Source organism: Aspergillus tanneri (genome assembly GCF_003426965.1).
Source record: "Aspergillus tanneri strain NIH1004 chromosome Unknown AapTan_4_pilon_pilon_pilon, whole genome shotgun sequence".
In the NCBI taxonomy this organism is placed as follows: domain Eukaryota; kingdom Fungi; phylum Ascomycota; class Eurotiomycetes; order Eurotiales; family Aspergillaceae; genus Aspergillus; species Aspergillus tanneri.
Window position 1 is genome coordinate 3,420,687 of NW_022984631.1, and position 20,796 is coordinate 3,441,482.

Sequence of the window (20,796 nt, forward strand, 5' to 3'; positions counted from 1 at the left end):
TTAAATCATATTCATTTTCCACCACCTCCAACACGATTACCTAAAGATATTGCAGATGAGGTGGTCCAAATGATCTCCCAGCATAATATCCTTGACCTAACTGCAAGTAAGTATATTTACTCTATATATACAGCATATACTAAGTATCTACTCTATTTAGGACGGTTCATGATCTCTCCACAGTTCACTGATATATATGATCGATTTGGTCCCTCAACACTACGTGTATTACATCAAAGTCTTAATATTCAAGATAGAGTTCAAGCTTTGATCCGAAAACAGAGACTCTTAACTTATCCTGAAGGAACTGATATTGCTGGTATGACAATAGCTACTGCTTTTAGGTATATGCTCAGCTGATACTAGGGGTATTACGTGAATACGCCTTCGACCAATTAAAAGAGGACGACCAGCAATGGATATATGATGTCCATTTCTTTGATCCACGGCATTTTCTTATTATATGCTGTACATATGCTCAGGCGAAGGCGTTTATTAATATCAAGTATATTGAGATGGACCTCTCATTCAAAATAGTTAATGGCAAGACAAATGTCTTCTCAATTTCTGGGTGGAATCCATATGTGCGAAGTATGTATCTAGTATATTTTTTAATATTGCTCACTAACTTGCAAGTTACTAGGAATCAATACCTTTGCATATGCTTTTCTTAATCTCGAAACACGCGATGCATATGCTGTAATGTTCTCAAAGCTATTTAAGATACTTGGAAATGTGGCTCGCTCACCTATACGGTTTCCCCATATTCAACATGGTGAGAATGAGATCTGGACTATAACTATCGATATGTGTAAGAAGCAAGCACCAGGTATGTAATAAACAGAATATATGCCCGGTATTTGCACCCTGTTAAGTATATTAGGTCTTGGAGATTATTTGCATACGCTAGACACATCCCGAGAGTGGTCTGAGCACCTTCCCTATGTAATCATATTCTGCCAAACTCACTTAAAGCGTAATTTTCGCTTAAAGTATAAGGACCACCCTGCAGAGCACCTACTTAACAGCCTTTTAGAAGCACCGTCCAAACCTGATTTGCTTGAGCGTATGGACTACATATGCAATACATATCCTGAGACTAAATCCTGGCTAGAGGGAAAGAAACGGCCGTGGATCTTAAGTGCACTGACCCGGAACAATCAAAGATACAGATTGAACACTGGACATATGCTCGGAAACATACCGGAATTAGTGAAAGTAGTCATTTTCAAGATAATCAAGGTGTTGGCCGGAAACAGTCACTCCTGGCAGCTGTTTTAAAGTAAAGTATATCCAAGGTAGATGCGGAGCATAGTTAATAATATACTAACTATATACTTAGATTGCGAAGGTTTACATTTGAGGCCTTTACTCAGAATAAGATACAGATTAAGGAGGGTATTCCACCTTCATGGAAAATCCAAACGAACGTTCAAAGGCGCACTAAGATTATTCGAAAGCAAAGTATGTTAAACTAAAGGGCTGGAGCCTGTTTAATTTCTCTAGCTAATTACTATATTATCCCTATTGCCCTTATTGTCCCTACTGTCCCTATTGTCCCTATTGTCCCTATTGTCCCTATTGTCCCTATTGTCCCTATTGTCCCTATTGTCCCTATTGTCCCTATTGTCCCTATTGTCCCTATTGTCCCTATTGTCCCTATTGTCCCTATTGTCCCTATTGTCCCTATTGTCCCTATTGTCCCTATTGCCCCTATGGTTCAACATGAACAGTGTATATGCTGTTTACATACCAGGCTAATACTATGCATAGATTAACAGCAAAAAGGCAGCGAACCGCCGGCAGAAGAAGCCACACTTGCCATGGAATCCAGGGAATCCATATGATACACCTCTTCAAAATACAGACGGAGTGGCCATGCAGGACACTGATTCCCTATCAGTATCTAGCCTTAACACATGCTCGTCTTATGCCGGGCATGTACCTGCAAGTCAACGAACACACCCACTTAGCACTGTACAGAGTGTTGGTAAAGATAGCGTTATCGAGACCCCTGTTAGATCACCCGCTGTGTATATGCCAAACATAGACCCTTTAGAAGAGCGTTTAAAGGAGCTTGAGGGACTTAAGCGACGAAGAGATATGGTTGAGCGAATTGAGGAGCTTGAGGAAGAGGTAGAGGGGAAAGAAAAAGAAAAAGGGAAACCCCTGCAAGTGCAGAGCATACACCTAGTAGATGTATAGTATGTTAAAAAAGCCATTTCAATTCCCTAAACAATGGCTAGACTAGTATTTGCTCTACTTATTCCTAGACTCCATAATTTATCTCTAAAACCAACCGTGCATATGCCCTACGCAGTCTCCGGCACCGACTCGGCAGCATCCTTCTTGGCGCGCGCCGGCTGCTTCCGGCTACCGGTGGCTACAAGTTCTCAGCAGATGCTTAGTATAAGGGGGATGTGCTATACTTACCCTTGTGACCCTTCTTCGGTGGAGCACGCTTGCGCTTGGGGCAGACGGTGGGGTAGGTGGCTCAGAGGGTAGTGGGGAGATTTGCGCTGCATATACTCAGTATATTATAAAGAGCTTAGTTTCCAGGGGCACATGCCTTGTGACCAGAGACCTTACCCAGCCTCTAGGAAATATTAGCATACGCAGGGAATACGTAGAGTAAATACCCGGATCACATACAGGACGATGGAACTCAGTCCCAAACTGCTAAGCAAAGTCGTCATCTTCCTGGCTAGTGGTTCTTAGTTATATACTATGCATATAATACAGATATGCTCTACTCACGCCAGCTGCTCAAAGGAAGTTACAGTAATCCTGAATAATACCGTACATAGGACCCTCACTAGCATACGTTAGCCCTACGCCCAACGTACACATATATATATGCGGAGGGGAGCACATACCCAGGCTCCTTCACGTAACGGGCAGTTCTCCATCCTCTGCTAAGGATCCATCGCTTTAAAGCGCTGTCAATTATTAGCATATGCTCAAGAGAAGCTACGTATCCACTAACTTTTCACCCGCAATGCGCTCAGCCTGGGGAATGTTGGTGCGGAAGGGATTAAGAGCTATGAATCCTTAGCATCTGCTAGACCTATACAAGGAATAGACAACTCACTGGCACCGGGATGGGCGTTCCGGATGTGGCGGCGAAGCTATGGAATAGGTAGCATATACCAACGATGTGCTAAAACGAGTACAGCAATCTAAGAACGGACGGGCTGGCCACACATTTGGTTGCCATTGACTGCGATGTCGCATCTGCGAGGTTGTCAGCCCATGCTTAGCATGTGCCAGGCATGTTAATTACTTACACCATGCTATTAATACCTGACAGTCTTGAACCAGGAGTTGGGGCATCTGTAAATAATTAGCATATGCTGCACTCTGGGGGCCATACTCTGTTGTCGCGGTGGTCACAGGTGTGCGGGGGTCCGGGTGTGGGCGCCAAGTGGGGTTTGGGTTCGGGATGGGACCTGCATATGTTAAGCACATGTTGTGAATATATTAAGTAGATACTCACCGTGGAAGTAACCGTAGTCGGGTGGGGGTTCACCGCCCCAGCGACCTCTGGATTGTCAAAGTCTTCACGCGAAAGCTGCATTCTCTGCATATTATGGTATATGCTGAGAACAAGGCCCCTAAAGAACTAAAATCATCAGTGTATTCGCATGCAAAAAAAGAGAAATTGGGTCACAGATTGGTAGTATATGCACTGGGTATGCAGAAAAGAAAGGGTCATATAAATGGTTGTAATTATATACTCTGGGCATACAGAAAGGAAAGGGGAGAAGGAGAGGTTTCAAGTCTTCCGGTCAAGGTATATACGCGGTATATGCCAAGAAGGGACATGGATACTACTAAGAAGGGGAGTTTAAAGAGAGAAGAAGAGAGAAAGAATGAAGAGAAAAAAAATTAGGTCTTCTAGTTCCAAAATAAATGCAAACGCGGCCAACATTTTTATTACCCAATTTGGGTGTAGGATCATTCACAGTGTGTTGCAAAATCTGCCTCTATTGTTTGATATAGTGAATATGTTGATTATATATATTGATGATGCAATGAATAATCTCACGCAGTTTAATGTTTTGAGCATATGCTCAGTATATGCACCGACCGGGGACTGACGCTAGGCCAAAAAGGTCAGCGTGGTCAAGCTACGCTGAAGGGATTACAACATGGTCTAAAAAGTACGGAAAATTTAATTTTAGACCACGCGAGCCCATGCCAAGAAAAGGCTCACCGTGGTCTAAAAAGGCGGTGGCGGAGGTGGCAGAATTTTAGCCCACGCCGAGGTTTTTTTAGACCACGGCGAGCTGGCACCCGCCGATCGGGATAACCCCGCGGATAAGATAACGCTGACTCAGCATTCCTTTTCTGGATAGGAATGCAATGGAATACCTGGAACCAGTAGTACGGAGCAGGTTGTATTAATTCGATGGAGTGTATGATGCATACAATAGATAGACATCGAGACCTACACATTTCATTTGACGCTGTCCAGAAATCCTCAAGAATTCCTCGTTGGGCCGATAAGAAACCACGTGACCACATCGTCATCCCACTTTTTTTTTTTTGGCGCTTCGTTTGGGAGATCATATTTGCCAATTACACCCCTCCTGTGGCAAAAAAAAAAAAAAAAAAGAAGAAGAAGAAGAAGACAAGAAGCCTCGTGGACGAGTCAGCGGCGCAGCCGGATTTATTTTAAAAATGCCGCCTCGAAAGCAGTGGATGTAGGTTATCCCTTCGACTGGTCAACACCAGCAGGAACTGATGCCCATATGACTAGTGATAAGAAGAAGGCAACTACATATCAGCTCTTCCACCGATCCCAGAATGACCCGTTGATCCATGACCCAGAGGCCGATGACCGTGTACTGCATGCGGTCTACGGACCGCCTCCCAGCAGTGGCCAGTCCTCAAGCCGGGGGAAAAACCTGACCGATCTGGCCGATGAATTCAGGTCCACCTCGATCCGGAAAAACGAAGGTGAAGCCGCCAATTATGGCGTTTTCTTCGACGATACCAAGTATGATTACATGCAGCATTTACGCGAGCTTGGGACGGGCGCTGGGGATGCGTATTTTGTGGAGGCCAAGACCAAGGACAAGGGAAAGGGGAAAATGAAGCTCGAGGATGCGCTGAGAGGCATGTCGATGGATGACACAAGGAGTGAGCTCGGCGGTGTGAGTATCTACGGATCCGATATTCGTTCAACCGCCTCGTCCTATGTTCGCCAGCGAACGTATCAGGACCAGCAGGATGTCCCCGATGCGATTGCGGGATTCCAGCCGAACATGGACCCGCGGCTCCGCGAAACACTGGAGGCACTCGAGGACGAGGCCTTTGTCGATGAAGAGGACGGGGACGATCTGTTCGGCCAGTTGACTGCCAATGCGGAAGAAATGCACCCCGGTGACTGGGAGGATACGCTTTTTGACGACGATGACGAGGGCTGGGAGTCGGATGCCACCGAGAAAGCCCCCGTGCAGCCAAGTCAATCCGATACCCTTTGTAAAGATCAGGATGTAGAGTCACACACGGCCCCAGCACCGGGGGAGTTGCCCCTACATGATGCGCCGGCGCCGGATATGCACCCTGAGGATCAGAGCTGGATGCGTGAGTTTGCTAGGTTCAAGAAGGACGCCAAAACCAGAGCCGACCCGGCTGCTCCGCCGAGCATTGTGCCTTCGGAGCAGCGCAGCACACTGGCCTCCACAGTTTTCACGGCTGGGGGCACTCCCATCCGCCGCAAGAAGCGCAAGGGCGCCTTGACTAATCCGTCGGCTTATTCGATGACCTCCTCCTCGCTCGCTCGTACAGAGGGACACCGGCTGCTGGACGACCGGTTCGAGCGGGTGGAGGCGCTCTACGCGTTGGACGAGGAAGACGAGTTCGACGATAGCATGTCCATGGTTAGCGGGATGACAGGCATGACGGGCATGACGGGCATGTCGGGGATTTCGACTGCTTCATCGCAAGCTCCCAGTTTGGTGGACGCCAATGGAGCCGCCGTGGCCCCTCGGCATGGGTTCAATGATATCATGGACGACTTCCTCGCCGGTTGGGATAACAACACCAGCGCCCAGGCGAAACGGAAGGGCGCCAAAGCGAAGCGAGGCAAGAACGGCAACGAAGCCATTGGCATAAAGATGCTGGACGAGGTTCGTCAGGGCTTGGGCCCGGCTCGGGTACCGGGAAGAGTTCCTGGCCGAGCATAAAGCATGCATCATCGAATTGCAACGATACCTCTTGATTTATTTCTTTTTCTTTTTTAAACTTATTTCACGAAAATGTGGTTAAAGGCGTCACGGCTAGGTCCCAATCATGATCCATGTTTTATGCAATAGATGCTATTCGGTTTCTGCACCATGTCAAAAATCTCAGTCTCACGTCCTGTATGGAAGTTGGTCCTGTCGATGTAGATAGAAGATAGTCTGTCCAGCTTTCTTAGCCATGATTATTCTATTTCGAGGCACACTCATGTACGACCGTTACTGTCGGCATGCGACATCTATATATATATCACTGTACAGTTCTTGTAGAATACAGGGGTATACGGCTTCTATCGAAAAACACGCCACACGAAAGCAACAGGCTCGCTGGGACTATAGAGCGCCTCCAACCTTTTCTACAATCCACATTGCCAGACGGACGTTCCATCCGACTCGCCGTTCTATTCGTCTCAGGTCATCTCGGGAAATGGTCTGCGAGTGTTCTTGCACCCATTCCGTCTCCGCGCCCAGCTTCTTCTTCAATTCCTGGTCTCCGGTGACGACCAGCGCACCGACCTCGAGATCAAGGCTGTAGCTGCGTTTGGTGTAGTTGCTACTTCCCAGAAAGGTCAGACTGGGATGTTCTTCCTTGGGAAGTGTGATCCACATCCCCTTGGCATGGTAGGTCCAGCCACCGGGTGTGCCGACTGTGCCGCGCCGCCATTCTTTAAGCTGAATAGAATTCGTCCTCTGCGCCTCGGCCACCCGATCAAGAAACCGGGCGGAGAGGTGGGTGTACGCGGCGGGGAGCATACCGGAGATACCGGAAGAGCCGTAAAAGCCGTTGGCCCACGGAGAGGCTGTGAGCACGGTGCCGCGAGTGGTAGATGCGGCCTCGGAAGTGGAAGTGCTTGCGATCAAGAGGGAGGACAGAACGGGGTGGATGTTGAAATAGCCTGCCGTAAAGAGCCACCGCGCCCCTGTAAAAGCGGAAGAGGTCGACAGCAATCGCAATATAGCAGTGACGACAGGAAATTCCGTTGAGGTGTCTGGCCTCATCAGCGACGTAAACTGCGCCACAGGATAGACAAACGTCTGATCTGACGTCTTCTCCCGGAGTGAAGGTTTGCTTTGTGAAGGCTGGATGAGCGAATACAGAACCTTTGACGAGTAGGTGATAAAGTCGTCCGGGTTATCCAAAGGTGAGGGCGCGCCATTAGCAGTGGGCCATTCCAAAAAATATCTAGATGCATTGTGCGGATCAGGCAAGACATTGAAACTAAGGCTACAGACGGCGTGGTGGATATGCGCGTAGAAATCCGTGAGTTCCTTGGAACTAAAGACGTGATATCGATCTACACGGTTCGTGAAGTAATCATTGGACAGATTTGCCCTAAAGTATGGGTATCAGTAAGCTGATCTTTCCACACACACTAGGATGGATCCGTACCCTGAGAGAATAATTTCATCGTCGATGCCGTACAGCTTCATATGCTGGAGACCCCAACCTTCGTTGATTCTACGAGGGATCCACTTCTTCTTTAACCCTGTGAGGTTGGGTGTATGAAACATCCGGATTTCCACCCGGTCCGAGCCATGTTCAGTGACTAGCGAAGATAAAAGCGAGGCGCATGACGGGTTGGGGGTCTCGCGGGTTCCTCGCAACGCATCTGTCAGGATGGATACTTTGAGGTCAGGATTATCCCGCAGGGCCTGGCTTAGAGTCTCAATAAGTTCATATTCCGTTTTCCCTATATACAACGTAGAAAGGTAGATGCGTTTCCGGGCTTTTCGTATTTTGTCCTTAGAGCGTTCCAGTTAGCTTGGAGCTGGAGTCTGGGACGCACAGGAGATCTACCTTGAGGGTCTTGTAGAAGGATGCTGGGGAGTCCAAGATCGTTATCCGGGAAGCGGGCACCTCAAAGCACGGTGCAATCCGATCTAGCTCCGCGGTGATACTTGCCAAGGGCGAAGCTGTCGAGGAACCTGTGGTGCTGGCGCCGGTGCTCGTAGTATAGGCCGAGAATTTGCGCTCGCAGAGTTTCCTTCGCAGAACGGGTCTGCGCACGGCGCATCGAAAAGCCTGGCCGCTAATGCGCCCAAACATCTTGTCAACCCCGACTAAGCCACGGGATGTCAATATCCAGGCCAATTGCAGGTTGAAAAACAGGGCCATCATGACGACTAAAGCGACAAGCGTCGACGAAGAACGGGGCTGCAAACACTGCAAACAAGTCACCGGCGCTAGACCGGATAGGGGAACCCCTTCAACCTCGACTTGTGCGGATTTCCGCTTCATGCCAGAGGACTTGCTACAGCTCCTTGCTATACGTCGCCCAAGATGTCGACCATCATTCGGACTTTGCGGAACCTGAGAAGGATTGGATTCAAGGTGGGTTTTCTGAACTCCCATGGACTTCAGACGTCACTAACCTTCCGCAGGAATACGGCCACCAAATGCAGGTACGCACCACTCGGCATTGAGGCGAATTGGAGTCGTCAATGGGCCCGTTTGTTGTTATTTTTTGTTCGGAAGCTGGATACTTACTTCTAATGCTACGTGCTTTGCGATGAATAGTATATTGGTATGGTGTCCGAGTGTAAGGTCTGGTGCTGCGGGTGACTGACGCAATCTCAATTGCAGGCGATACCAAAGCTGGAACCCTGATTGGCACCGATCGCTACGGCAACAAATACTTCGAGAATATGGAGGAGGAACTTCCTCGTGAGTGGTATGGAATGGTGCTCAATGAGCTTTGCTAACCGAGAGGTAGTCCGGACACGTTGGGTGGACTACAAGGAGCAGGAATATGATCCCTCGCAGATTGAGCCTGGCTGGTGAGAAATATCTGAATTGTGCTGGATACTGGTGCTCTAGTTGCTAACTGCGTTCTCTCCGTTTCAGGCATGCCTGGATATCGTACAAAGTGGATGCGCCCCCTACTGCCGATAAGCTCATGCAGCCTGGCCTTCGTGCCTGGGAGCTGCCGGAACACAGGCCCAACATGACTCTGAGCCGCGGTGCTTTCAAGACCTACTCCACGTGAGCCTTCTATCTCTCCAAGCTACACGGTGGTGACTACTAACGACAGTGATGCAGTGTCCGACCCAAGTATTCGGCTTGGGAACCTGTTGCGGCTCCCCGGTAATTCTACTCCAGCCTGAAGGACTTACCGTGTCTTGCCCTGAGCTCTGTCCTTGACTTCGTATGGAATGCCCCCTAGTAATGTCCTATTGCGGGAGCGTGTGTAAATAAAGATGTCTATTGCTAGTGTTGATTTTATCAAGGACGTTCACTGAAAGATAAATTGGTTTTTGTTACAAGATTTTCTCTATAGACAAGACTTGCTCCTCAAGGTATCATGTTGGTTGAAGATCAGAATAGCGAAATATGACTCGTACCAAAGGCCAAGATAGAGAGGAAAATCGGGCGACACTTTCACAGAACATATACACCAGAGCCAATATTAGACCAGTGCCGGATCGGGCGGCTATCTTCCAGCTCAATACACCACCACAGCACCTCTTTCAACTTTTCAATATGGCCCTGCGCCTCATATGCCCTGGAAAGGGCATACCAAGCTTCATTGTTATCCCACGAACTGCCCCGCTTGGTCAAGGCCGAGAGTAAGCCGTACGCCTTTTCTCGGGCAGCAATACGGTTCAGTAGCCTCGGCTCGTCGTCTTGGGTGCCAGAAGGCGCTTCATCTGCCCGGGAATTCATGGATTCTGTAGTTGACTGTCTGCTTGTCCGGTTCTTTGACGTTGAACTTGGTCGCTGTGTAGGAGCCAAGGACAACAGGGATACATTTGCTTCGAGATCCGATTCTGGGGGCTCGAGGGCCAACTTTTGGTCCCAAATGTCGAGAAGAAAGTTGGCCAAGCCAATCGTAGCCTTGGGGTGGTCGGGGTCGCGCAACAATGCCGTCTCGAAAAGTTCCATTGCTTCATGGGGGTGGGACTGGGCTTTCAACAAGAGCCCTTGTTCCGTCAAGAGATCTGCCCAGAGCTCCTCGGAGCTCTTAGGTGAGCCCCATGCACGCTCGGTGAAAGACCTAGCCGACGGGCCTTGTGTTGCCGAAAGAGCCTCGACTCTCGTGACATGCTTGGCCGCTTCATCACATGCTTCGCGTGCATCGTCGAATAAGGATGCCCGTCGATAAAGTCCTGCGATGAGAAGCCATATTTTGACGAGGATACAAAGGGCATGTTTCTGAGCCAGAATAAGCGGGAGCTTAGTGATTGCCCTAGTAGGTGAGTCGAACCCGTACGATGTTGGCAATCGAACATCCTGTTCGGGAGGTTGCTTTGCATGGCCTACTGGAGGAGGATACTTGGTGTGCTTGATGTTGTGAGAAATAGGCTTTAATGGTTGTTTTGCACTTTGCTCCTTGTCCGTACTAGAGACCGCAAGCCCAACCATGTCCGGAGATACACCCCCTTCCTCATGTGGCTGTTGTGTTCCTGTGAAATTAGTGTTCCCTTGCGGATCGGTGTTGGTCCTATCCCCATTCGTCTGGCTCATTTGTTGGTCCGGAGTCATGTCTGATTTCTTGAGGGTGCTGCTGCGCTTTCGGAGTTTCCGCGAGTCGGACCTTGCTATACCATCATGGCTCACCTTTTTGTCTTCATCCGTCACATGTATCGATGGTGCTGCATCCATGTTGACAGACGATTCGTTGTGGACTACCGAAGCATTCACGCTAGCCGTCTGGTTGTCGCTCATGGTGTCCGTCCTGTGATCTGCAATTCGAGAACCCCTGTTTCGCCCAAAAATGCTCCCGCGGAAGCTTTTCACCGTACCTGCAGAGCTCTTCGGAGGGGTGAGATGTTCAGTGTGTTCAGTCTTCTGGTCGTCAACCTCGAGGTTCAAGTTGCCAAAAAGCGTTGCAAAGAGCCCAAGGAGTTGTTCGCTGTGATTCACGGCAGCTTCAGGACCCTCAAGGAGTTCGACAAACGCCAGTTGGGTCATCCGGGTCTCAACAATGCGCTCCTTTTCTCTCCCTCGCAGCTGACCAATCATGGTGTGATCTAGACCGGGCGAACCTGACTGGTCCCTAGCATGGTGATGCTGTTTTTGTGGTCGCCGATCACGGTGCGCAAGTGATGTGACAGCAGATGGAAATTGTTCGAACGCAGCTTCACAAGAGCGCTCAGCGATATCGAAATCATGCTTTGCGCTCAGTAGCAACGCAAGTAGATGCCATAACGGCACGAGGTCTCGTTCCCGGGCAAAGTGTCCTTCATTAGCTCCGGGATGTGCAGTGGTCGTCAGAGCAGATTTGACATATTCAATCGCACCGTCTAGGTCGCGATCTTCTGCCAGCAGAAGGGCAAGGGTGTAGAGAGACGAATAGTTAGCCTCATCCTTCAGCTCCGGGTCAATGCTCCTTTCCAGATAATCAATTGCCTCGGCTCGTATATCATTCCGATCCTCGTTTATAGGGGTCCAATTGGACCAGTTTGCCAGCCCTATGCCGATGCCTCTGTAAGCCATAGCAATGTCAGAAGGAGACACAGCTTGAGAGCTAGTTGAGCTCGATTCTGGCAGGAGATTAGTTCTTCCATCCTCTAGATCATTGTCACTGTCTTGTACGTGTTTTTCGATAAATTCCTTCAAAAGGGAGGTTAAATCCTTTGCTTTTTCAGCCTCCTTGTCGGAGCCAAAGCAGCACAGCATAGTGATACCCTCAGAGACTGTCCTGAGTAAAGTCCCATCATTCTCCAATTTACCATACTGGGCACCAGCAGCCTTCTCTGCTCTCTCCTTGGCGCCTGTGACGATTTCTATGTAAGAGTCCAGGGCTTTGAGGGCGAGATCAAAATCAGCCAGAGCTGAATGGACATGGAATAGACGTCGAAGAATCAAATGCGAGTGGTATGTCTTGGTAGCAGCGCGGTAAAGGATCTACCATGTCGATATTAGTAAAACTGTCACTCTGTCCATGCAGGTACATACGTCAAGAACATTTCTTCCAACTGCATTCTGGCCTCCTTCACCGAGATCATCGTCGGTCCATCTTGGGCCACAAAGTACCTCCCAGTTCTGGATTACTTGCTCGACCCAATCTTCCACCTGAGTGTTTTGAGAATCGGCCGTAGGAAACTTAACCTCGCGGAGGAGATTGCTTTCACAAAGACCCTCCACATGCCGTAGCTCGCTCGAGAACTGAGGGCGTTCTGGTCCATGGGCCGGAGGGGAATACGGCAGGTCATATTTCAGAACAGCGGATAGGAAGTTGTAGTAAGATTTCCAGATTAGAGACTTTGAAACAGACTCGGAGCCGCTATCGATTTGCTGGTCACGGTGTGCAATCCCCTGCTTCACGTAGGGATGAGAAGACCATAGCCTAAATAGCCTTAAGGCAGTATTCACTAGTTCCCCATCAACAGCGGGCACTTGGTTGTTCGCTTCCTCGCTAGCTAGCAGAGCACCTTCAGCTAACAGTTTTTCAGACCAGTAGAGAAACTGAGGGTTATTTGAACATGCTTCGCCATGGTTGGTTATCCAAGGGACAAGGGAATTGAACGTCTTGGTGGCTTCAATGGAGCCCGAAACCATGCGTTGTGCGGCACCTATTAATATCGACCCGTTAGAACTGCCGTTTCCCCTAAAAGGAAGGTGATTTACCTTTAAGATAGCAACCCTTAACAATGCACACTTGAGTCCATGGAGAAATGGCTTCCTCCGTTGAGAGGCCGTTGCTCGTTTCACCAAAGTCTTTCGGCAAACGAGCCACCGCTAATCCTGGTTCATTGAGCGTCCAATGTACCCATCCCAAACAGACCTGTGCCTGGAATACTTCTTGCTGTGGCCCGCTTCCGTTCTCAACTGTTGATAGGAGTGACGGGATTAGTTCGGGCAAGCTGGACGCGGAGTCCGAAGAAGGTCGAGCGGCTGAGGGTTTTTTTTGACAGTATGTAGCAACTTGATATTCAGCCGAGGCTACCTCCAATAGACCTGAGCGAGGAACCAGTCTTAGCTTTATCCATATGTGGTCAAATACCCTAAATGAGGGAGACGGGGCTCACAGGACTTCTGAGGCGCATGCTTGGTCACCTTCCGAATGAGCTCGGGGAGCTCATCCCACTTATTCTGGCAGCGCGCAGTGTCCAGGGCAGCGACATAACGGTGCCCCTTATCGGAGTCTCGACCCTAACGCGAGACGTTAATGGAAAAGCTGGATACTCCAGGGGAGAGGGGAGACGGGCAGGCAGCCATGCGTTGGTTGCTGGGATGGGCGGGGATGGTTGGGGGCAGTGAGAGATCTAGAACTCACAGTCATGATTGAGAGAGGTCAGAGGTGGGAAAAAGGTAATTGAAACTGGGGGAGGGCAGCCGAAAAAGTGCCCATCACTCATGCCCACCCCGAGGCTCCGGCAACTCTAAGTAATGGACAACGCTGAACGTGAACATTGCCTGAAATGATGGCGGTGATCTTCCGGGTGCCAAGGGGAGTCCAGCCATACTGGTTGTTACCAGGTCCAGTATGGTACCGTACCGGGGTTACCGTACCGAGGCTTCACGTGGTCCGAGCGTCCGCTTCTTTCTGCCGGTAAAAAAAAAAAAAAGTTTACCCCAGTGCCAATATTGGCTTTCTTTCTTGGTGTCGAGTCTCATTATTGACAAGATGGCTTCCTTGTCCATGTCGCTGCATGCAGTCAACTACCGATTGACAAATATCCCCGTCAAGCAGTTGCCTCCAATTGCATCATGTCTGGCGACATCATTGAGCAATTGCGGGGAGCTTCTCTCTTCTCAGCACCAAAAATCGAGCAAATCCGATTCAGAAGATGCAGTGCAAGTGCATAAACTGATGACCAGGTTGACGAGCTTGTTGCAAGACCGGACCCCCGAAGGTCGATGGACTGCTGTGGTGCTCGTGAAAGCCATTGTGGAGGCTGGTCAGTGGGAAGTCTTGCGAGGGTGTGAGCCGTTTGTTCGCGGTCTCATGGCAATTCTGGCAGTATGTACTCGTCGGAGATCAATGGTGCCGGTTGCAGCTCGATAGTAGGGATTGACGAATTTTATTTCTGAACAGAAACCGGATCCAACTTCTACGAAGAAAATGTCCATAATCACATTGACGAGAATCTTCCACCTTACTTACCAGTACCCTACACTCGTCCGCGAGATCACTACGCCTTCGCTACCGGGATTCATTACCTCCGCCCTGAATTTGATCTCGGTCAAGCCGTCCTCGGAGCCGATAAGAACGCTGAAACTAAATGCGACTCCTTTCTTGGAAACCGTTCTGTATGCGTTTGGAGAGCTGATTGCACGACACCCTACCATTTTTCGCCCATTCTCAGCGCAAATACATAGCCTTCTCCAGGCAATCATTGGATCTACTTCGCCTACATTTTCGAAACCTGTGGTGGAGCTAGCTGGGCGATTATTCGTCTTGCTCCACAACTGTGCCCCCAAGAACACTTCAGGGGAAGAATGGAAGACTGGGTGCCAGATGACAATTGCTTCCCTCCATGGGACTGCGCATTACGTACTGCGGGCTGTAGTCGAGCAATGGGAATCCAGTGACCCGTCCTTACAGAAATTTGCGAAGCCGCAAGATTACAGCCAGGAGATGCGTGATTCCGGACCAGACCCGTTGGGGCTCCCTAGCTGGCAGGGCATTGCTTCTGGTGTGGATAGACTCATTGTGGTACTGCGAATGTTGTCATCCTTTTTACGTACCCCAACAGCTTCGACAGTGGTAGTACCTGTTGGTTTGATCCTGGATTTGACTTCACGACTTACTTCGGTGATGGTTCCGTCCGATGGAATCGACGTCCAGTACAACCCCCAGATTGGCCGCGCAGAAAGAGAGAGCCTGTTTGCCGAACTGCCTCGTATCCACACTGCGTGCTTGGAAGTTCTTTTCAATCTTGTGGAGACGTTGGAATCTGGCTCTGTTCCAGTTGCACAAACAATATTGGAACAGGCCCTCTGGGTTTTCCGTGCGGAGGGATCCAGCCGAGAGGTCCGGACTTCCATATATGACCTGATTCACGCTTTGATTACGTACATAGGGCCATCGTTGACCAAACAAGCCGTTTTATCTCTGACCAAGCTGCTCCAAACCGCCTGCCACGATCTCTTCCCCCAACCGGGCGATGATAGTGCATCAGTAAAACGATCATCGGACTCAAAAGGCAAATCCAAGCCGAACCAGGCCACCACCAATGCCGACGCCTTCTTGAATCCTGGACTAAAGCAGAGTCGTCATTTGGAGGCATCTTCATCGTTGTCTGGGCTGAAGCAAGCTGCCTCGGAACTTATTTCCGTAATGCTAACGCATGCTCCAACTGAATTCCTCGCTCCATCGCTGCGAGCCGAAATCGACCGGACGATCATCATGACCTCCGACAAGAATGCCATGCTTGCCAGTGTCCTAAACCCCCTCCCACCCAAGAAGGGTCGTGGAGCCGGGGCCAGTATTATTCCATTCTTGACTCGAAGCTACGCAGCAGAGTTGGAAGTCGAGGGACTTATCAGACCCAGAATGCCTGTGCTTATGAATGCATCGCCTGGCTTCGCTGCGTACGACAATATCGACGAGGACGAAGAGGATGAAGCAGCCGTGTCCGTGGCTCACACCACTCCTGCTAATACCGGATTCCTGAAACCATCTACCACACCAATCCTTCAGGCCAATCTCATGGATACTGATCTTTCTCCACAACCTGTTTCAGCCAGCAGCAAGCGGAGCCACCAGGAAGCTCTCCACAAACCACCGTTGGCCCCCTCTGGCTCTAACCAGGCAGAAGGAGCGAGTTTACAGAGCAAGAGGCAGCGGGTAGAAACCAGCGACATCGCTACCCCAAGCCAGCCTTCCCTGAAACAGGCGTCGCCCGGTGCATTCACAGGCACTGCAGCTCTTTCTATTCCTACCTCGTCAGTCCCCTCGACCGAAGCACCGCGTGCTCGGACTGCTAGCGTCAATACACCATCCACTGACAACGTGGGAGGTCTGCTATCGGACACACTCATCCCGCAGTCCACAGTCTCCTCTACGGAGATAGGGGCAGCCGCGCAGGAGGCAGGTGAGAACGAGAGCGACGATGAGATACCGGCGTTGAACCTTGACCCGGACACGGACGACGAGGACGAGGACGAGGAGGACGTCGCGATGGGTGAGTCATAGACTATACATATAGTGGAAATTGATTCAATGTAACAATGTAGGAGGAACTGCTCCACGGTCCATTGTAATATATACCTACACTCTATGAATCTATATAATATAGACACCTACCAGTACGCTCTATTCAGCTGTCTAAATCAAGTCTCCTGTAGAATTAATAGTAACAAGCTCACACCACCCGCAGCCCGCTGGCCCAAAAACTCCCGCCATCCCACCACTGGAACCAGGGTTCATTCCAACACCACCATCGCTCGCCCTCGACGCCCAGTCCCAGTCCTCGCAACGGACTCACAGGCAACGGCTCTACCAGCCAGACTCCGCCCGCGGCGAAATCATCCGCAATATAGCTCCCCGAGAAAAGGAGCCACACGACTACAAACGTGACGTTCGTTGTGCGGCGAAGCCAGTGTGGGAGACACCGTGAAGGGAACAGACACGACAGGGCCGTAGTAGCGAGGCTCTGAACCGCCACCCCGACGCCCTGGAGGAAGAAAAACATGAAAGTACGGGACAGCGGCCGAGTCGTGCCGAGCTGGGTATAGCTGCCGCAGGCGTGGATAAGCCCACTCATGCTGAATACCGTCATGGCCAGGACGAGCCGGCGAAGACCGGGATGGTAGACTAGTGGAGTCGGGAGGAAGGATAGGAACCACTGGGCCGTGGATAAGAAGCCAAACCGGAACAACTGGTGCCACCATCGGCCCCAGCAGCCGGCGAGACCGTGGTCCAGAACGGAGGTCACGAACGGACCGAACGTCTCCGGGTAGAGCCAAGGGGCATCCAACGGGGTGGTGGTAACGGAGCGTGAGGCGTTGGGGAATGCGAGTGACAGACCTAGGAAGATGAGTGGGTTCAAGGCCGTCACAAAGCTGAGGGCTGTGAAAATCGCTAGACCCGAAAGCGCAAGGCGATATACACGGAACACGCTGGGAATGGCGGGGAGGATGTAGCTGATCGGGGTTGGTGGTGGAGGCGGCGGCGACACGACGCCCCAGAAATACGGATCGCGTATCATCAGCACCTTCATCATGTCGATTAGGATATAGCTCCGGAGAAATACCCAGGCCGTCGCGCGGAGGAGGCCGCGACCATTGCGGCATGCCGGGAATGCCTGACACTCACCCAGCAGACGCGACGGTCGACGTGCAGAATCGAGCTGGACAGTTACTGAGGAGGGCAATGGACCGATGGATGAAATGCGCCAATTCCACTCGGGGCCTCGCATGCTGAAGAGAAGACTCAACACCCAACCCAGACGATGCGACCAGGAACGGGGGTATGGCTGCCACACAAGGGATTCCTGGCATTCGCTGACCAAGCGCTGAAGGGGTTCGCGCCAACTTTCGTTGGATACAACGACGAAATCTCCATCAGGGTCGTCTCGCGTTTCGTTTTTCGCACATAAACGACGCTCAATGCGTAGAAAGTCCCGCTCTACGTCATGGGTGACCAAGAGCGTTGCCGTCCAAATGCACCACCATGCGACCGCCACCCCCAGGATGTATCCATTGGCTCCCAACGAGGCTCGTCGATGCTGGATGGCCTCAACCGCGAGACCGAGAGTCAGGACGAGGGCGAGGGATCGCAGATAAGGGGTGCATTGCCGACGAGGAATCAGGAGGACTAATGCCAGTGGAGTGAAGAACAGGACCAGATGCCAGAGAAGTACTGGCTTTGCGTGCCCTTGTTGAATGAGCGAGTCGATCTGAAGACGACGATCGCGGAGGCGGATGTATGAAGGAGGTAAAGAATTGGTCATGAGGCCAGAAGCTAGTTAGGAGGCATAATATTTAATTAGCTGCGATCTCTATTGATACGAAAGAAAAGAGAAAGAAGATCGGGGCTCGTCGTCGTCGGAAAAGCAAGAAAAAACAAACATCCGCCACGCATGAACTTATCTGTGGCTTCGATTCGATCTCTACTCAGCAAACAAACTCATCATACTCATGCAGGTTGATTCCAATGGATTGGAAGACCCATTCTGCTGTGGAACACAACAGTCCTGCCATGAATCTCCATAACGTGGTTCACTGTGGAGATCCCCGTGGGCCAACGATGCCGAAATTCGGAGTCACTAACCACGATTCAGTTACTAGGACTTAGAAGGGACTATCCTCCACTAATAATAATAATCATCGTCATCGTCATCACCAACAGGGATCTCCTCTCCAATTCACTCTGATTGGATCCGTCCCATGCTTGCCTTCGCCTGAAATTATGCTGTGAAGGCTTGTACCAAAAATGGAGGCATATCTCGCTCTTCCCATATCTCCGTTCTTACTTGGTTGGCCAGTTAATGCCGACCAGACCATGCCATCACACTGCATGGCTCTGGAGGATCTGTTCAGTTTAATCCTGGGAATGCATCAACGCCAGAATGGAGCTCCGAATTCCCGAATGTCTCTCCATTCACTCTCTTGCCTGCCACTCGCTTTCTCACGGCCTCTGCGTTCATTAATACCCAGCTATTCCCAGCTTCCTAGGCTCTCAGCTTTTCTTCGTCCTTTCTCGATTGATATATGGTGTGAACAGCTGCCACAATAAAATCGAAAAAAATATAAAAATAAAAATAAAAATGACCTCAGCGGCTGCGGCTGCGGCTGAGGCTGTCCAGCCCACTCGACTCCCGCACTGGCGCCTCATCATCGACCAAGGTATACTCACTCCAGAGATCCTCGACTATCCATACCTTGGCTCGGGAACCGAAGATGACCCATACATTGTCACCTGGATCCCGGATGATCCCCGAAACCCAATGAACACTCCGACAAAAACCAAATGGTTCTATACAATATCCATGGCCTGGGCAACCTTGGCAGTATCCATGGAGTCGTCCGCTTTCACTGGGGGAATAGAACAGATCATGGAAGCCTTTGAGGTCGGCACGACGGTGGCCACGCTGGGGGTCTCTCTGTTCGTTGTTGGGTTTGCCATCGGACCTCTGCTCTGGGCCCCCATGAGTGAGCTCTGGGGCCGACAGTACCTCTTTGCCATCAGCTACTGTGGGCTGACCGTGTTTAACGCCGCCGCTACTGGGTCCAAGAATATCCAGTCCCTGATCATCTTCCGCTTCCTGGCCGGTGCGTTTGGCTCGTCCCCTCTCACCAATGCCGGCGGGGTGATCGCGGACCTCTTCCCCGCAACCCAGCGGGGCCTGGCCATGAGTATTTTCGCCTGTGCCCCGTTTCTGGGGCCAGTGTTGGGGCCGATCAGCGGCGGGTTCCTCGGGATGAATGCGGGATGGCAGTGGGTGATGGGTTTCCTGGCCATCTTCTCGGGCACTCTCTGGGTCTTCTGTTGTTTGAGTGTCCCCGAAACATACGCTCCGGTTCTTCTGCGACAGCGAGCCGTAAAGCTTTCCCAGGTCACCGGCCAGATCTACAAAAGCAAGCTGGACGCGGAGCAAGGCAAGCAGACGGTCACGCAGGCATTCAAGATCGCCCTCTCGCGCCCCTGGATTCTTCTCTTTCGTGAACCTATTGTTTTTTTGCTTTCGATCTACATGGTTCAGTATTCCCGCAGGTTGTACCTCTCTGGGATGCAGAGCTAATCTGGATTTAGGCTATTATCTACGGGACTCTCTTCATGATGTTCGCGGCATTCCCCATCGTGTACCGACAGCAGCGCCAATGGAACCAAGGTGTGTCGGGCCTGGCGTTTCTAGGAATTATGGTGGGGATGGTCATTGCCTTGATGTACACCATCTACGACAACAAGCGCTATCTCCGGACAGCGGCGGCTCACAATGGATTTGCACCCCCCGAAACACGCCTCATACCATGCATGCTGGCGGCCATTGCTATTCCAACTGGTCTCTTTTGGTTTGCATGGACAAATGGGCCATCAGTGCATTGGATGGCTAGTATTGCCGGCTGTGCTCCATTTGGCTTTGGCATGGTCTTGGTCTTCCTAGGGCTGATGAACTATCTGATTGACGCGTACACCATTTTTGCGGCCTCGGTGTTGGCGGCCAGTGCTGTTTTGCGCTCTATATTCGGTGCCGCTTTCCCTCTATTTACCCCATACATGTACAAGAACCTGGGGGTCCACTGGGCCTCGAGCATTCCGGCGTTCCTGGCTGCCGCCTGCATGCCATTCCCGTTCCTGTTTTACAAGTACGGGCCAGCCATCCGGAAACGGTGCAAGTTTTCCGCACAATCCGACGCCTTCATGAAAAAACTGATGGAAGTGGCTACCAAGCCCCCCCGCCCGATCGACAATCCCGAGGAAGAGGTAGTCACTTCCACTACTGGAAATGAGACGCCGTCGAGCCAAACTTCAGTGTCTCCCCAGTCAGCGCTGGATGTAAGCGCAGACAATGGGGCCTCCTTGCGGGCTAGCATGGACCGGAGACGCTCGAGAGATTCAGAACAGTTCCGGCGGGCTGAATCTGCCAACGCTCAGCCCACTGAGGACAGTCACTAGAGAAGTCCGAGGAAAGTCTATGAAAATTGAACATTGAC

General features: G+C 50.8%; 8 protein-coding genes across 8 annotated transcripts; 4 read left to right on the plus strand and 4 right to left on the minus strand.

Moving 5' to 3' along the window:
• Window positions 1-2,312: 2,312 nt before the first annotated feature.
• Window positions 2,313-3,586, minus strand: ATNIH1004_006302 (uncharacterized protein; the record flags this gene model as incomplete). The annotated part of the gene is made up of 12 exons (XM_033570937.1): window positions 2,313-2,373; window positions 2,434-2,519; window positions 2,590-2,596; window positions 2,653-2,704; window positions 2,799-2,815; window positions 2,877-2,939; window positions 2,987-3,041; window positions 3,092-3,128; window positions 3,192-3,234; window positions 3,304-3,333; window positions 3,394-3,449; window positions 3,497-3,586. The coding sequence occupies 12 exons, from the start codon at window positions 3,584-3,586 to the stop codon at window positions 2,313-2,315; spliced, it is 597 nt and encodes a 198-aa protein (XP_033426969.1).
• A 1,097-nt stretch (window positions 3,587-4,683) lies between these two features.
• ATNIH1004_006303 (ribosome biogenesis protein LTV1) lies at window positions 4,684-6,194 on the plus strand (the record flags this gene model as incomplete). The annotated part of the gene is made up of 2 exons (XM_033570938.1): window positions 4,684-4,706; window positions 4,763-6,194. 2 exons carry the CDS (start codon window positions 4,684-4,686, stop codon window positions 6,192-6,194), a joined length of 1,455 nt encoding a protein of 484 aa, XP_033426970.1.
• Window positions 6,195-6,581: 387 nt separating this feature from the next.
• Window positions 6,582-8,487, minus strand: PGS1 (CDP-diacylglycerol--glycerol-3-phosphate 3-phosphatidyltransferase; the record flags this gene model as incomplete). The annotated part of the gene is made up of 3 exons (XM_033570939.1): window positions 6,582-7,581; window positions 7,639-7,991; window positions 8,047-8,487. 3 exons carry the CDS (start codon window positions 8,485-8,487, stop codon window positions 6,582-6,584), a joined length of 1,794 nt encoding a protein of 597 aa, XP_033426971.1.
• A 42-nt stretch (window positions 8,488-8,529) lies between these two features.
• Window positions 8,530-9,337, plus strand: ATNIH1004_006305 (complex I NDUFA12 subunit family protein; the record flags this gene model as incomplete). Its single annotated transcript, XM_033570940.1, has 7 exons — window positions 8,530-8,580; window positions 8,631-8,651; window positions 8,767-8,773; window positions 8,833-8,913; window positions 8,963-9,026; window positions 9,094-9,231; window positions 9,289-9,337. 7 exons carry the CDS (start codon window positions 8,530-8,532, stop codon window positions 9,335-9,337), a joined length of 411 nt encoding a protein of 136 aa, XP_033426972.1.
• A 290-nt stretch (window positions 9,338-9,627) lies between these two features.
• On the minus strand, window positions 9,628-13,474 carry ATNIH1004_006306 (putative filamentation protein (Rhf1); the record flags this gene model as incomplete). Its single annotated transcript, XM_033570941.1, has 6 exons — window positions 9,628-10,931; window positions 10,992-12,096; window positions 12,148-12,764; window positions 12,820-13,149; window positions 13,221-13,344; window positions 13,469-13,474. The coding sequence occupies 6 exons, from the start codon at window positions 13,472-13,474 to the stop codon at window positions 9,628-9,630; spliced, it is 3,486 nt and encodes a 1,161-aa protein (XP_033426973.1).
• A 345-nt stretch (window positions 13,475-13,819) lies between these two features.
• Window positions 13,820-16,333, plus strand: ATNIH1004_006307 (RIX1/PELP1 family protein; the record flags this gene model as incomplete). Its single annotated transcript, XM_033570942.1, has 2 exons — window positions 13,820-14,155; window positions 14,231-16,333. The coding sequence occupies 2 exons, from the start codon at window positions 13,820-13,822 to the stop codon at window positions 16,331-16,333; spliced, it is 2,439 nt and encodes an 812-aa protein (XP_033426974.1).
• Window positions 16,334-16,502: 169 nt separating this feature from the next.
• ATNIH1004_006308 (wax synthase family protein) lies at window positions 16,503-18,092 on the minus strand (the record flags this gene model as incomplete). Its single annotated transcript, XM_033570943.1, has 1 exon — window positions 16,503-18,092. One exon carries the CDS (start codon window positions 18,090-18,092, stop codon window positions 16,503-16,505), a length of 1,590 nt encoding a protein of 529 aa, XP_033426975.1.
• An 816-nt stretch (window positions 18,093-18,908) lies between these two features.
• On the plus strand, window positions 18,909-20,758 carry ATNIH1004_006309 (MFS transporter; the record flags this gene model as incomplete). Its single annotated transcript, XM_033570944.1, has 2 exons — window positions 18,909-19,838; window positions 19,895-20,758. 2 exons carry the CDS (start codon window positions 18,909-18,911, stop codon window positions 20,756-20,758), a joined length of 1,794 nt encoding a protein of 597 aa, XP_033426976.1.
• Between the last annotated feature and the right edge of the window lie 38 nt (window positions 20,759-20,796).